Source organism: Esox lucius, chromosome 11, assembly GCF_011004845.1.
Source record: "Esox lucius isolate fEsoLuc1 chromosome 11, fEsoLuc1.pri, whole genome shotgun sequence".
Lineage (NCBI taxonomy): Eukaryota > Metazoa > Chordata > Actinopteri > Esociformes > Esocidae > Esox > Esox lucius.
Window position 1 is genome coordinate 53,553,442 of NC_047579.1, and position 16,443 is coordinate 53,569,884.

General features: G+C 44.5%; 1 protein-coding gene across 8 annotated transcripts in view; it reads right to left on the bottom strand.

The window, feature by feature from the left end:
• rbfox1 (RNA binding fox-1 homolog 1) overlaps window positions 1–16,443 on the bottom strand; it is a 402,884-nt gene that overhangs the window by 60,023 nt on the left and 326,418 nt on the right. The window contains exon 1 of one of the 8 annotated variants that reach the window (XM_029123365.2): window positions 634–750. The exons of the other annotated variants lie outside the window; for them this stretch is intronic. Within the exon in view, the coding sequence (XP_028979198.1) occupies window positions 634–669 (36 nt within the window). The 5' untranslated portion in view covers window positions 670–750. Of the gene's footprint in view, window positions 1–633; window positions 751–16,443 lie in introns of those variants that run through there. 8 annotated transcript variants of the gene reach the window in all.

The window sequence follows — 16,443 nt, forward strand, 5'->3', positions numbered from 1 at the left end:
ATATAGCTATATATATCTATACCTATATATATATATATATATATAGATGGATAGATAGATAGAGAGATAGATAGATAGAGAGAGACAGAGAGAGAGAGAGAGAGATGGTTATTTCTTAAGCAGAAATGGTTTCTTTTCATTTGCTCATGTACTGTAAACATATATTTCTCATCCCAATAAAGCTCTTTAATTGAACATTGAAATGTAATGAGAGAGAGATGGATGAAGTAAGACAAAAGTCTCTCTCTAAACAGTTTCCATTGACATTAGAGAGCAGAGGTTTAACAGCTCCTTTCAGACGCACCACATTCATCACAACACATCCCAGATCAGCCAAATATACAGAAAGAGAGAGAGAGGAGAGAAAGGGAGAAAGGAAAAGAAGAGAGAAAGGGAGAAGGAGAGGAGACAAAAGGAGAGAGAGGAGAGAGGTCCTGATATTGGTGGCTGAGAGGAGTTGCCTCTCTTTTGAGCACAACAACACAACCTGCATGCCTGAACAAACACACACACACACACACACACACACACACACGCACGCGCGCACGCTGTACTCTGCAGTCACAGCACAAAGACAGTCGGGGTGGGGGGCCATGGAACATGCTGGCTAAGCAGAAGAAGGAGAAGATCTACCTGTTCCACCATCTTGCCTTTCTCTTTCTCCTCCATTCACTCCTGCTGGTTCCTCTCCTTCCTCACTCCTTCCTCTCTCCTTCCTCCTGACTCAGACATGTGCCTGCCCACAGCTAGCATCAATTATGGATGGGGCGTGTGTTCCCTCCCTGCGTGTGTGTGTGTGTTTGGGGGCAGGGGATGGGGGGGGTTATAAAAGGAGGAGGAGTGAAAGCTGCGTTCTAAAAACTCCCTTCTCTTCTCATTCTCTCAGAGACTTTGCCTCCATGCCTCTCTTCTGTTCCGTCCAGACTTCCTCCAGCCCTCGCTCCTCCTGACCTTAGACGTTCTGTATTACTGGATGTGTCCCTGGCTGTGGCTGTCAGCGCACGTCTTTCAGAGCGTAATTCAGTTCACTTCCAAAACAAGTGAAAACAACAACCACAGCTAAACTGAACCAGATAAAGCCGGTTGGTTTGCGTGATCCCTGAGCAGTCCAGAAGAGAATACAGGGAATTTGGCAGAGCGGTCTATAAGGGCAAACCGGTCTATAAGGGCAGACCGGTCTAAAAGCCCAGACCGGTCTATAAGGCAGACCGGTCTGTAAGGGCAGACCGCTCAATAAGGACAGACCGGTCTACAAGGGCAGACCGGTCTATAAGGCAGACCGGTCTGTAAGGGCAGACCGCTCTATAAGGACAGACCGGTCTACAAGGGCAGACCGGTCTATAAGGCAGACCGGTCTGTAAGGGCAGACCGCTCTATAAGGGCATACCGCTCTATAAGGGCAGACAGCTCTATAAGGGCAGACCGCTCTATAAGGACAGACCGGTCTACAAGGGCAGACCGGTCTATAAGGCAGACCGGTCTGTAAGGGCAGACCGCTCTATAAGGACAGACCGGTCTACAAGGGCAGACCGGTCTATAAGGCAGACCGGTCTGTAAGGGCAGACCGCTCTATAAGGGCATACCGCTCTATAAGGGCAGACAGCTCTATAAGGGCAGACCGCTCTATAAGGGCAGACCGGTCTATAAGGGCAGACCGCTCTATAAGGGCAGACAGCTCTATAAGGGCAGACCGGTCTATAAGGGCAGACCGGTCTATAAGGCAGACCGGTCTATAAGGGCAGACCGGTCTATAAGGGCAGACCGCTCTATAAGGCAGACCGGTCTATAAGGGCAGACCGGTCTATAAGGCAGACCGGTCTATAAGGGCAGACCGGTCTATAAGGGCAGACCGGTCTATAAGGGCTAGCTATAAATACACTTCACATCCAATTAATCAAAACACCTTAGAAGGGCACAGCTTCAACCAGGTATCACAGATTTATGACAGCATCTGACGTTTCAGCTGACTTTAGAATAAAATGTATTTGGGGGGAGGGGGTGAATGTACGCATGCCTAAACACTATCAGGTCAGAAAGTAAAATTGCAAATGACTGTATGTTACAAAAAAAAGATGAATTATTGAAATACTTTTTAAAATTGTATCCAACATGACCACTAAGGGGCTCTGTATAATTATGATTCAATCTGAACACGAGGCAGGGAGTCTGATCTCAGTGCTTCTCAACTTGTGGCTCAGTTGTTTAATTCAGGGTGGATTTAGTGGTGACTTGACTTGACCCCAGGCAACATCACTGCATCCATGGTGGGTTTCTGCAAGAGCAGGTTTACTAGGAAGTTTCAGAGGACAATTTAGTTTACTCCATAACGAACGGCCGAGATACCTTCAAATATTCCAGGTGTCTCTCCCATACTGTTGATATAATAATTGTCTCTCCTATACTGTTGATATAATAATTGTCTCTCCTATACTGTTGATATAATAATTGTCTCTCCTATACTGTTGATATAATAATTGTCTCTCCCATACTGTTGATATAATAATTGTCTCTCCTTTACTGTTGATATAATAATTGTCTCTCCTATACTCTTGATATAATAATTGTCTCTCCTATACTCTTGGTATAATAATTGTCTCTCCCATACTGTTGATATAATAATTGTCTCTCCCATACTGTTGATATAATAATTGTCTCTCCTATACTGTTGATATAATAATTGTCTCTCCTATACTGTTGATATAATAATTGTCTCTCCCATACTGTTGATAAAATAATTGTCTCTCCTATACTGTTGATATAATAATTGTCTCTCCCAAACTGTTGATATAATAATTGTCTCTCCCAAACTGTAGATATAATAATTGTCTCTCCCATACTGTTGATATAATAATTGTCTCTCCTATACTGTTGATATAATAATTGTCTCTCCTATACTGTTGATATAATAATTGTCTCTCCCATACTGTTGATATAATTATTGTCTCTCCCATACTGTTGATATAATAATTGTTTCTCCCATACTGTTGATATAATAATTGTCTCTCCTATACTGTTGATATAATAATTGTCTCTCCCATACTGTTGATATAATAATTGTCTCTCCCATACTGTTGATATAATAATTGTCTCTCCTATACTGTTGATATAATAATTGTCTCTCCCATACTGTTGATATAATAATTGTCTCTCCTATACTGTTGATATAATAATTGTCTCTCCTATACTGTTGATATAATAATTGTCTCTCCCATACTGTTGATATAATAATTGTCTCTCCTATACTGTTGATATAATAATTGTCTCTCCTATACTGTTTATATAATAATTGTCTCTCCCATACTGTTGATATAAGAATTGTCTCTCCCATACTGTTGATATAATAATTGTCTCTCCTATACTGTTGATATAATAATTGTCTCTCCCATACTGTTGATATAATAATTGTCTCACCTATACTGTTGATATAATAATTGTCTCTCCTATACTTTTGATATAATAATTGTCTCTCCCATACTGTTGATATAATAATTGTCTGTATGCTTTCTGGGGTAGTGATGAAGGAGGGTTCAGAACAGAGGGGTGTGGAAGTGGAGTTGGCACAAGTCTCTGTTCTAAATATTTATTGGACACATCTGCTGGGCAGTGAACACACCATCTTAGAGCATTCATTGTAAGGTCAAGTGGGGACTAACAATACACACTGCTCAAAAAAATTAAGGGAACACTAAAACCACACATCGGGATGATTGAAATACATTAAAGATCCAAATCTTTACTGGACATTGTATAATTCATTGAGAACAAAATGATGTAACAACGGTCAATGGAAACCAAAGTCACCAACCGACTGAGGACTGAATTCAAACTCATACTGAAAATCGAAGTTAACAATTTAAATCACAGACTGTTCCAACTTGTGTGAATTTCATCACTGCAACTCATATTGTGACTCAGTAGCTTATGGCCCCCACATGCCTGTATGCACTCCCAACATCGTCTGGGCATGCTGGGGTTCTCTGGCGAATGCGAATCGACCTGCATGGTGCTGGTCTGTGAGCACAGGTCCCACTAGAGGACATCTGGCCCTCATGCCACACTCATGGAGTCTGTTTCTGACAGTTTGTTCAGAAACATGCACACCAGTAGCCCACTGGAGGTCATTTTGTAGGGATCTGGCAGTGCTCCTCCTGTTCCTCCTTGTACAAAGGAGCAGATACTGGTCCTGCTGTTGGGTTGATGCCCTTCAGCGGCCCTTTCCAGCTCTCCTCATGTAACGGCCGTCTCCTGTTATCTCCTCCATGCTTTTGAAACTGTACTGGGAGACGCAGCAAACCTTCTTACAACAGCACATATGGATGTATGGAGCTGGACTACCTGTACAACCTGAATGGGCTGCAGGTACTGCCTCATGCTACCAGTAGTGACAAGGATACTAGCAAAATGAAAAACTAGAGAAGAATCAGTCAGGTAGGATAAGAAGAGAGCAATTGTCTCTGGAAACCACCTGCAAAACCTTTCCCTTTTAGGGGGTTGTCTTGCTGTTGCCTCTCCAGTGCCCCAGTTGTCACTTTCATTGGCACCAAAACAGGTATAACTTGGTGTCACACTGATGATTACGTGTTTCCTTCACCTGTTTGAGCAGGGTGTTTTATAATGACATTGTCCCTAGCTCCACGCTGTATACAAAAGTCCTTACTCTGAAATGTCTACATTCAATGTTAGGACTGCCAGCTGAACATCTCTGTCAGTGTGTTTGTACCTACACTGTTAGGACTGCCAGCTGAACATCTCTGTCAGTGTGTTTGTACCTACACTGTTAGGACTGCCAGCTGAACATCTCTGTCAGTGTGTTTGTACCTACACTGTTAGGACTGCCAGCTGAACATCTCTGTCAGTGTGTTTGTACCTACACTGTTAGGACTGCCAGCTGAACATCTCTGTCAGTGTGTTTGTACCTACACTGTTAGGACTGCCAGCTGAACATCTCTGTCAGTGTATTTCTACCTACACTGTTAGGACTGCCAGTTGAACATCTCTGTCAGTGTATTTCTACCTACACTGTTCTATGTTCCTGATTCAGAGATTTTTAATTAGAGAGGAATGGATTCACTTTTTCAAGGTTGTTTAAGAATATGGGGGCCATCTGGTTTCTAGCTCACTGTGATCCAGTGCTTTGAGTTAACTTATTTTATGGATATTTAAAATTCCTCCATATTAGCTGCTTCTCACCAGGTGTCGAGGCCAGTATGTCGTTTTCTAACTCAGTACTGTACAGGAAGTCATAAGATGTATGTAGTTCTCTAACTCTGTACTGTGCAGGAGGTCATATGAAGTATGTAGTTCTCTAACTCAGTACTGTGCAGGAGGTCATATGATGTACTGTATGTAGTTCTCTAACTCAGTACTGTAAAGGAGGTCATATGTTGTACTGTATGTAGTTATCTAACTCTGTACTGTACAGGAGGTCATATGTTGTACTGTATGTAGTTCTCTAACTCAGTACTGTACAGGAGGTCATTTCACGTTCCCCAGTGCTTTAGGCTAGTTATCCCATGTTACCCATTTCCATAAGTCAGTCATTTCCCCCCGCCTTACATTGTCTGGCAATCGTGCATGTAAATAACATAAATCATGTTGCCCAAATTGATGGAATTCTAATAGGTAATTGAAAGAAAGTTGATATCACAAGATTTGGTTTTAAACAAATGGCAACAGTATAAACAAATTATTTTGCGGGGAGCTGGTGAAGAATGTTCTGGGCAGAACAGTGGAACAGATGTTTTGAAGGGGGTTTGTCCACAATGGAATCATTGAAAGATGATGGGTTCCAACCTCTAGATGAAGTCTAATGACTAGCATTAACACGACACCCAAGGACCAAGAGAAAGGAAACCCAGATGGAAGGAGGGAGGAGTGTGATATGACGTGTCAGGTTTCCTGACTACATCTCTCCCTTTCTCTGTCTTTCTTTTGTTTTCAGTCATTCAAGCGGTATCTATCTTTATCCCCCACCCCTCCACCCTCTGCTGATACACCTCTAAACCCACCCCCTCCACACTCTGCTGCTACACCTCTAACCCCACCCCCTCCACACTCTGCTGCTACACCTCTAACCCCACCCCCTCCACACTCTGCTGCTACACCTCTAACCCCACCCCCTCCACACTCTGCTGATACACCTCTAACCCCACCACATCCACACTCTGCTGCTACACCTCTAACCCCACCCCCTCCACACTCTGCTACTACACCTCTAAACCCACCCCCTCCACACTCTGCTGCTACACCTCTAACCCCACCCCCTCCACACTCTGCTGCTACACCTCTAACCCCACCCCCTCCACACTCTGCTGCTACACCTCTAACCCCACCACATCCACACTCTGCTGCTACACCTCTAACCCCACCCCCTCCACACTCTGCTGCTACACCTCTAACCCCACCCCCTCCACACTCTGCTGCTACACCTCTAACCCCACCCCCTCTCGCTCTCTCCCTGTCTCCATCTCTCCATCTAAGGTGTACATTAATCACTCCAGCTGTTTGACCTTGGTATCATGTCATTGTAAACACACATGCACACCCACGCAATGATATACAGACACAATCAAACACACACCCACACACGCGCACACACCCACACACCCACACACACGCACACCCACACACACCCACGCACACACCCACAGACACCCACACACACGCACGCACACACACGCACACACACACACACGCACACCCACACAAAAACGCACACACACACCCATACATGCACACACACGGCAGCAGGTTGGTAGAGTAGGACACACAGGTTGGAAGGTAACCCAGCGGTTATCATTGTGCCAGTTACTGAAAGGACTAATGTATGCACCCTTTATCGACCTTTGACACACGCACACACACACACACATATTTGCGTTCTATCCGTGTAAACAATGGCAGCCTATTGGATGAGACGACTTACTTTGAAGTTCTTACTGCTATGCCAGAGGACAGAGGGATGGAGAGACACAGAGAGAGAGACAGAGAGGGAAAGAGAGCGAGACAGAGAGGGAAAGAGAGAGAGACAGAGAGGGAAAGAGAGCGAGACAGAGGACAGAGGGATGGAGAGACACAGAGAGAGAGACAGAGAGGGAAAGAGAGCGAGACAGAGAGGGAAAGAGAGAGAGACAGAGAGGGAAAGAGAGCGAGACAGAGAGGGAAAGAGGGAGGGACAGAGAGGGAAAGAGAGAGAGAGACTAAGAGGGAAAGAGAGAGAGACTAAGAGGGAAAGAGAGAGAGAGACTAAGAGGGAAAGAGAGCGATTGATGGAGAGGGAAAGAGAGAGAACATTGAAGAGAGAAAGAGAGAGAGACTGGCTGTACATCATTCTCAGATCAATAGATACCATAGCTAAGCAGTCCTGACATTAAAGCTGTTTCATTATAGGCTGTGCTATTTTTATTGCTCCCAAAAAAGGGAAAGACGTTTGAAAAAGATGAAGACTGAGGAAAGTAAAAAGCGTGTGTGTGTGTGTGTGTGTGTTGACAGCACACGCCAGAATAACGTCTTTTTTAATGTTTGTTCAGGTGGGGACAATGTGCGGCTTGTAGGGCACTGGTGGACGGGGATGAAAGGTGTAGTTGCGGACACTAACCACAGAGGTCAGAGGTCAGGAGCCCAGTGCCAGAAAAGCAAAGCAACTTCAAAAACTAATACTGTTCATTTCCAAAACTCTAACTGGCTATGATAATACGTGTTTTGAAATGTTTCTCTCACTGGCTATAAAAAGAAACAATTAAAACTATTGGGAATCCTTCAGTTTGTTTCTCTGACCGCATAAAGAAATGAGTTAACGGTGTGTTGGAGGTTAGGACTGTACATGATTTGGATGCTTATTTAAGCCTAAACACAGTCTAACCCTTAAGGATAGAGAGAAAGGATTACATTTAGTTCTGGTTTCACAGACTAGTTTAACTTAAAAAATTATCAAGAGAACTTAATCTTTCCCTGATAAACATTTGATTCTGAAATAAACTGTAATCTAAAAGTGAACTGAATTTGTGATTCCTGGTTGCACACAAACACTAAAGTGGGCTATTTGGGTCATTGTGGTCTGTAACACTTTTTTTTACCCTCTCATGTAACAAAACATAATTTCAACCTGCAGGTCGGAATGTGGTTCAAAACATTATTCTGCAGGTCATAAATATTTTATACAAGGACAAAACATTATTTTGTGGGTCGGAAATTTTTTATATAAGGACAAAACATTATTTTGCGGGTCAGAAACATTTTATATAAGGACCAAACATTATTCTGTGGGTCAGAAACATTTTATATAAGGACAAAAAATTATTTTGCGGGTCAGACATTTTTTATACAAGGACAAAACATAATCTTTCGGGTCAGAAACATTTTATACAAGGAACATCTTTTTTTTGGTGAGAGGTGGTATGTGGAAATAAATCAGGAACTGCCCCCTCCCCAAGTGAGAATAACATACGTTGTTAGGTAGTCTAACTACAGACGCTACTTTAATGCGACTAAATGTCTAGCTCAGTGGTTCCCAAACCTCTCCTGGGGACCCCCCAGCCATCTCACAGTTTAGTTCTTGCCCTGAACTAGCTCACCTGATTCAACTGGTAAGGGCTTGTTAATTAGTTAATAAGTTGGTTCAGGTGTGCTAGCTCTGGGATACATCTAATAGATGGAATGGCTGGGGGGTCCCAGGCAAGGTTTGGGAACCACTATTCTAGCTGACGTAAATTAAACAAAATGGAAATGGAATGACGACTAACATTAGTGAAAAAACCATTGTGCAAAGTCCCTGCTTTGGAATGATTTCAGGGGTTTTCATGGATGAGAACATGACTCAGTAGATAATGTATGCACAGCCTACAAAAAGTGGAATGAGGTTCGCGCATGGTATTTGTTCACTAGTAGGAAAAGTCAAATGTTCTTTAATAAATTAGCATAATTTACTGCAATGTTAAATGGTTCAACAAAGCATGCCCTCAAATTGAATTAATGCAGTAAACTGAAGTTTAGGAATATGACAAGATGAAATATGTCTGGAGACAAGAATATATTTTAGTTCCGGAAAACAGTTTGTTTTCCAGAACTAAATCCATGCTGGTGGGTTGGGTTGAGGAGAACAATCTGTCAATTTTCAGGTGATTCTCAGAACAGCTGCACACACGCGCACACACGCACACACAAATAATCTACAAACGAAACTACAAATGTATGTTTTGAACATTGAAATTAATCCTTGGAAAGGCCAGCTGCTACCTTTTCTCTTAGGCCAACCAGGCAAAGTAAGCCACAATGCTAGGCTCAACAAGCTGAGCAGATAATTATATCTGGTTCTTTTCAGTTATTCAAATTGTCTGTGTAGATCAACTTGATCCCCCTACATGTAAGGTATCCTTTCCACATTTTCACAAGTATATTCTACATCAACACAATGTCAGTATAACTAGCTCACAAAAATGTATATCCAATTATTGAATCTTTTCACCACTGACTTGAAACCCCATGGGGCTGTACATTTTGGCTTTGGCTTGTGGATTTAAATTCATTGTGGTATTGTGTGGGGAAGAAACTGCAGTCAGCACCTAGAAAATGAAGATTAAGCATGATATTCATAAGACGGTTGACCTACATTTTCCTTCAGACATTTTCAGAAACCAAAATAGAGCTGCCAAGCTATAGGCAAATGCTGCACCCCCTCAAGACAGAGAGCCTTTATTGTTACACAACCTGTAAATGCAAAGGGGACTTCAGTGGAGCCATGAGTTCAATTCATTTCTACACTTAAAAGGCACATGGGAATTTTACAAATTCTACTAGGGTCTGTAGTTTGCCTGTAACTCCAGGACACTGAAAGGTTTTCTACTAGGGTCTGTAGTTTGCCTCTAACTCCAGGACACTGAAAGGTTTTCTACTAGGGTCTATAGTTTGCCTCTAACTCCAGGACACTGAAAGGTTTTCTACTAGGGTCTATAGTTTGCCTCTAACTCCAGGACACTGAAAGGTTTTCTACTAGGGTCTATAGTTTGCCTCTAACTCCAGGACACTGAAAGGTTTTCTACTAGGGTCTGTAGTTTGCCTGTAACTCCAGGAGACTGAAAGGTTTTCTACTAGGGTCTGTAGTTTGCCTGTAACTTCAGGACACTGAAGGGATTTCTTAAAAATGCCACCAGTAACATGACCATCAAATAACTAATAGCGTCTGGAAACTTTCTGAGATACTGTTTGTAATCCAGTCAAAAAACATGAATGTTTAAAAAAGACAATGCAAATAAGCATTACCACTTTGTGTCTGGCGGTCAAGTTGACCTGGACAACAGATGTTATCGTGTTGTGGTGCGATTGTTCCTGACAGGATGATTATTTATTCCATTACTGGATATAATTCTCACTGCTGCAAAATCACGTATTCACTGGCCTATCAGAAAAGCTACTAACAAACCGTTTTGGCCCACAGATGTTTAAAAAATGACTTTGAATGCCATTAATAGATATTTATATTTTTGACTTTGATCCAAGAGGATGTGGTGTAAAATATAATCAATATTTATAGAGCAATATAACTGAATATCCATTTGTAGTCCGGTGATCAGTTCAGAACATCTGTTAGAATGTTCGGTCCTATCATTCATTTATTGTTTTGTACAGATTAATGTCCTAAACCAATTAATCCTGTTGTTAGAAACAGCAGACCTCAGCAACACACACCATCAAACAGAATAGCAACACACATGCACACCTATGCGTTCGTTCAGTCACGTTCTGCATGTTTTTTTTTTACAGGAATGACATCTGTCTCGTCTTTCTAGGTTGCTGACACTCACACGCACACACACAGAATGGCACACGCACACACAAGATGTTCCTGCCATCAACAGCTGTTTCCCTATATTCCATTCTAAATGTTTCCAAACCTCCGCAACTCCACCCATTACTGTAACATAAACCTCTATGATGGCATAAGAACCTTAATGTGGGGGTGCTTCCATACTGCAAAACAGGACGATCTCGGGATCATTTCCGTGTTTAACATTTGTCTAGGGTGGGATAGAAATGGGAATGGACGAAGTAAAAGTAGGTAAGGATAAAGGTTTGGGTTAGGTCGTTGTCACACTGTACAAACACACACGGTACACACACACTGTACTCACAGCGCATGCTAACAGGTGCATGCGGTGCCCCCTAAGGGACAGGGGTGCTTGGACAAACGTTTAAATGACAGTGGATCTGGTGTGAGCTGTTTATCTTTCCGACAGACAGATGGCTTGTAATGTTCCATCTCAATCTTGGTAGGACATTACACCCACAGAGTCAGAGGTCCAAATGAGAGAAAATGATAAAGTCCCTGACAGATTCTGACTTTATAACTGACACACATCAACACACACACTCTTCATCCCTACAGAGGGAGAGTTACGGCTGAGAGCAGCACAACTCGGCTGAGTTCGTAACCCCCCCACCCCACAAACACACACACACTCATCCCCATAGAGCAGAGGTCTCAAACCGGTTCCACGGAGGGCCGAGTGTCTGCAGGTTTTCTCTCTCACCTTGTACTTTATTGACAAATTAGGTCACTAATTGGTTCGTTTCTACCCCCACCTGGTTGTTTAGGTCTGAACTGGGAACCGATTTAAAGGAAAACCCAAAAACCTGCAGACACATGGCCCTCCATGGAACCGGTTTGAGACCTCTGCCACAGAGGGAGAGTTACGGCTGAGAGCATCACAACTCGGCTGAGTTTGTAACCCCCTCCTCCACACGCACACACATACACACACACACACACACTCATCCCCATAGAGGGAGAGTTACCGCTGAGAGCAGCACAACTAGGCTGAGTTCGTAACCCCCCCCCCCCACATACACACATACACACACACACACACACTCATCCCCATAGAGGCAGAGTTACCGCTGAGAGCAGCACAACTCGGCTGAGGTCATAAATTCAGTGCGTGACTCATGGGAGCTCTCAGCATTATACAGCAGGGCTGGGTGTGTGTTGGGGGTGGGGCATTACAATGAGCTATTCACCTATTGGCTTTCCCACTTTGTCTGTGTATTTTAAATTTTAAATGAGCCCAAAGGAGCGACGTGGAATGGGCCTCGACAACCCGATCCCTGGACACGGAAACTAGCTCTAGGGACGTGGAACGTCACCTCGCTAGCGGGGAAGGAGCCTGAGATCGTGCGTGAGGTTGAGAGGTTCCGACTAAAGGTAGTCGGGATCACCTCTACGCACGGCTTGGGCTCTGGAACCACACTCCTTGAGAGAGGATGGACTCTTCACCACTCTGGAGTTGCCCATGGTGAGAGGCAGCGGGCTGCTGTGGGTTTGCTTATAGCTCCCCAGCTCTGCCGCCATGTGTTGGAGTTTACCCCGGTGAACGAGAGGGTCGTTTCCCTGCATCTACAGGTCGGGGATAGGTCTCTCACTGTTGTTTGTGCCTACGGGTCGGGGATAGGTCTCTCACTGTTGTTTGTGCCTACGGGCCGAACGGCAGTGCAGAGTACCCAACCTTCTTGTGATCAGTTGACAGCTCCGCCCCCCCTGATCTGAACCCGAGCGATGTGCTAGTCACAGTTTGTCCATAACGAACACCATGTTCAAGCATAAGGGTGTCCATCAGTGCACGTGGCACCAGGACACCCTAGGCCGCAGGTCGATGATCGACTTTGTTGTCGTTTCATCTGACCTGCGGCCGTATGTCTTGGACACTCGGGTGAAGAGAGGGGCGGAGCTGTCAACTGATCACCATCTGGTGGTGAGTTGGATCCGATGGCGGGGGAGGAAGCTGGACAGACTCGGCAGGCCCAAGCGTACTGTAAGGGTCTGCTGGGAACGTCTGGCCGAGTCTCCTGTCAGAGAGATCTTTAACTCCCACCTCCGGCAGAGCTTCGACTGGATCCCGAGGGAGGCTGGAGATATTGAGTCCGAGTGGACCATGTTCTCCACCGCCATTGTCGAAGCGGCCGCTCAGAGCTGTGGCCGTAAGGTCTCCGGTGCCTGTCGAGGCGGCAATCCCCGAACCCGGTGGTGGACACCGGAAGTAAGGGATGCCATCAAGCTGAAGGAGGAGTCCTATCAGGCCTGGTTGGCTTGAGGGACTCCTGAGGCAGCTGACGGTTACCGGCAGGCCAAAAAGAACTGCAGCCCGGGTGGTTGTGGAGGCAAAAACTTGGGCCTGGGAGGAGTTCAGTGAGGCCATGGAGAAGGACTATCGGCTGGCCTCGAAGAGATTCTGGCAAACCGTCCGGCGCCTCAGGAGAGGGAAACAGTGCCCTACCAACGCTGTTTATAGTAGAGGTGGGCAGCTGTTGACCTCAACTGGGGATGTCGTCGGGCGGTGGAAGGAGTACTTTGAGGATCAACACAATCCCGACGTCTTCCATTGAGGAAGCAGTGGACTCGTCCATCACCCGGGCTGAAGTCACAGAAGTAGTCAAGAAACTCCTCGGTGGCAAAGCACCGGGGGTGGATGAGATCCGCCCTGAGTACCTCAAGTGTCTGGATGTCTTGGTTGACACGCCTGTGCAACATCGCTTGGTCCGCATTGCCGGCAGTAAGTCAGACTTGTTCCCAGTGCATGTTGGACTCCGGCAGGGCTGCCCTTTGTCGCCGGTTCTGTTCGTAATTTTTATGGACAGAATTTCTAGGCGCAGCCAGGGGCCGGAGGGTGTCAGGTTTGGGGACCACACAAGTGTGAAGCGGTGGGGATGAGAATCAGTACCTCCAAATCCAAGGCCATGGTCCTCAGTCGGATAAGGGTGGCTTGCCCACTTCAGGTTGGTGGAGCGTGTCTGCCTCAAGTGGAGGAATTTAAGTATCTAGGGGTCTTGTTCATGAGTGAGGGAAGGATGGAACGGGAGATTGACAGATGGATCGGTGCAGCTTCTGCAGTAATGCGGTCGATGTATCGGTCTGTCGTGGTGAAGAAAGAGCTGAGCCGCAAGGCGAAGCTCTCGATTTACCAGTCAATCTACGTTCCTACTCTCACCTATGGTCATGAGCTTTGGGTCATGACCGAAAGGACAAGATCCCGGATACAGGCGGCCGAAATGAGCTTTCTCCGCAGGGTGGCTGGGCGATCCCTTAGAAATAGGGTGAAAAGCTCGGTCACCCGGGAGGAGCTCAGAGTAGAGCCGCTGCTCCTCCACATCGAGAGGGGTCAGCTGAGGTGGCTTGGGCATGTGATGGCAATTTCTAAATTTCCAAAGTTCTATGAAAATGGTAGGTAAGACAGGAGAAATCAATTGCGCAATAAACGGTTTTAATCTTGCTTGCAAGGAGAAAGTATACAGGTTACAAAGTAACGGTGGATAGTTTCTAAATGAAAACAGGCAATCGACAGTATTTATTACATAGGAAGAAGGGGTGTGGTAAGATGCTGCCATCTGTTTCATGTCAATCAAACACCTTTCCCTTTGTTCTATCACACACGTCAAATGCTATCTTCCCCCACCTTATCCTTCCTGCAATAATGTTTACCCAAAGGGGCAAACTGGCCTTACTCCCCCTGTTGTATATCTTCTCCTATCCTGTCCTAAAACCCATTGATCTGCATCTGGACAGACAATAGATGCCCCCTATGCAAATACCAGGTCCCACACATTCCTGTACCTATCTTAACAGTGGGACTCTATCCTTTATACAATGTATTCTCACTGAGTAAAGAAATTTCCACAACAATCCATCCTCTTGATACCATGTCAAACCTTGGTATCAAACCTTAAACAGTACACTCATTAGGATGTAGACTGCAACAAAACAGTACTCTTTAACAACATGACCCAGTCAATATTATTATCCTTAGTGATTAGAGAACTTAGCAAATCTGAAATGTCTGAATCCTCCTTTACATTCTTCTAGATGATTACCTTCCGTACAAAATCCAAGATCACACATTGTCATCATACAGAATCATAACATAGTACAGCAAAACTTTTATGTTAAAATCATCATAAACACCTATCACTGAATGCATCCTTCAATTTATCACTGTTACAAAGTCCTCTCATGCCAACTGCTCGATTCACTGAAAAGTCCTCTCCATGGTTCCATTTGGATGTTCTTCCAAAGTCATCACAAATGTTCTGCTCTTCCAAACGTCAGACAGTCAGTTATGAACCATTTCTTTGACAGGCCAATGTATATTCCAAGGTGTTGTCCTTCACAGCTCAAATGCAGACACAGCTCTTGTTGTCTCCATTCTAGCTGCTTTATCAGCCAGGCCAGGAGAATCTGTGTTCTCCCTTGTGAACTCCAAGATGACCAGTTTTAGCTAAAGGTTCTAGAGCTAAAGGCCATGTAGAAAGTGACTGGTTACTAGCACCAGAAAATTCACTTTCCCTCAGTGACTTCAATTCACTGTGTCTAACCTTCAAACACTACAATCCTCGTGTAGCGTGTCGTCGACCCCAGGTTCCTCTCTCAGCTACCTGGACAGCAGATGAGATGTACCTGGTATGGACCCAATCAGCGTTGCATGATGTTGTGCAGTAGATCTTTCCTACGCCTCCATCCTCTCGGTCGGAGGTTGCCTTCTCCATCACATTGCAGAACCATCAGGACTCGAGTCAGTCCAGCTCACAGGAACCCAGCATCCTGTAGACGTGCAGCACCTAGACGTGCAGCGAGCCAGAGTCGACTCCTCTCTCAGCTGTAGGACAGTCTGTCTGTGTGTCTGTGAGATCCATCTCACCTCAGCCACCTCACAGTTGTCCTTTTAAGCCAAGCTCAGTCTCTCTCTGGGCTCCAGCAAGTCCTCTGTTGCCGAATCGCTTTCAAGTGTTCTGTATCTGAATGTGTGAATTATCCTTGAGAAGATTAGTTCCAACTGCACAGTACATCATCACATATGTCCATCACGTTAGCTTGTTGCATCTCGCTGATACATTTGAACCACACACTACCAAACACTCAAACCCTATATTTCCAATATCTCTCTACTTCTTCTCTCCAAATAGATTAGAACAGTTGAAATCAATAACAGTATCGTTAAAACATTAACATCTCTGGTGCTTCTGTTCTGCTAGTGTAGCAAAATAACAATTCCAACCTTTTCTATAGTTGGTGTAACAACCAACACAAAGAACAGAAGAACACAATTTCACATATCTCATTACTGTTCCAAAAACTCATCAGTTAAGATAGTTTACTTACATTGAAGTACCATTCTCTAATAGTAGTTCATGAACAATTCTCAGTCCACCTATATGATTTACATCTGATTGTGTTGTATCGGAACTACAATCAAATTCACCCATTGTTTCACATAAAGGACCAAATACCTTGTTTCAAATCAAACATTTCACACCAACTTGAAGGTCAGCTAACATAACTGTTATTTAGCCTAATTTCTCTACAAGATGAAACTCAGTGTGAATTCTCCAAGTTTCTTCTTATTATCCTAGCACATCAAACACACTCTGAAATCCTGTCATAAATCATGACCCCCCCTTTTT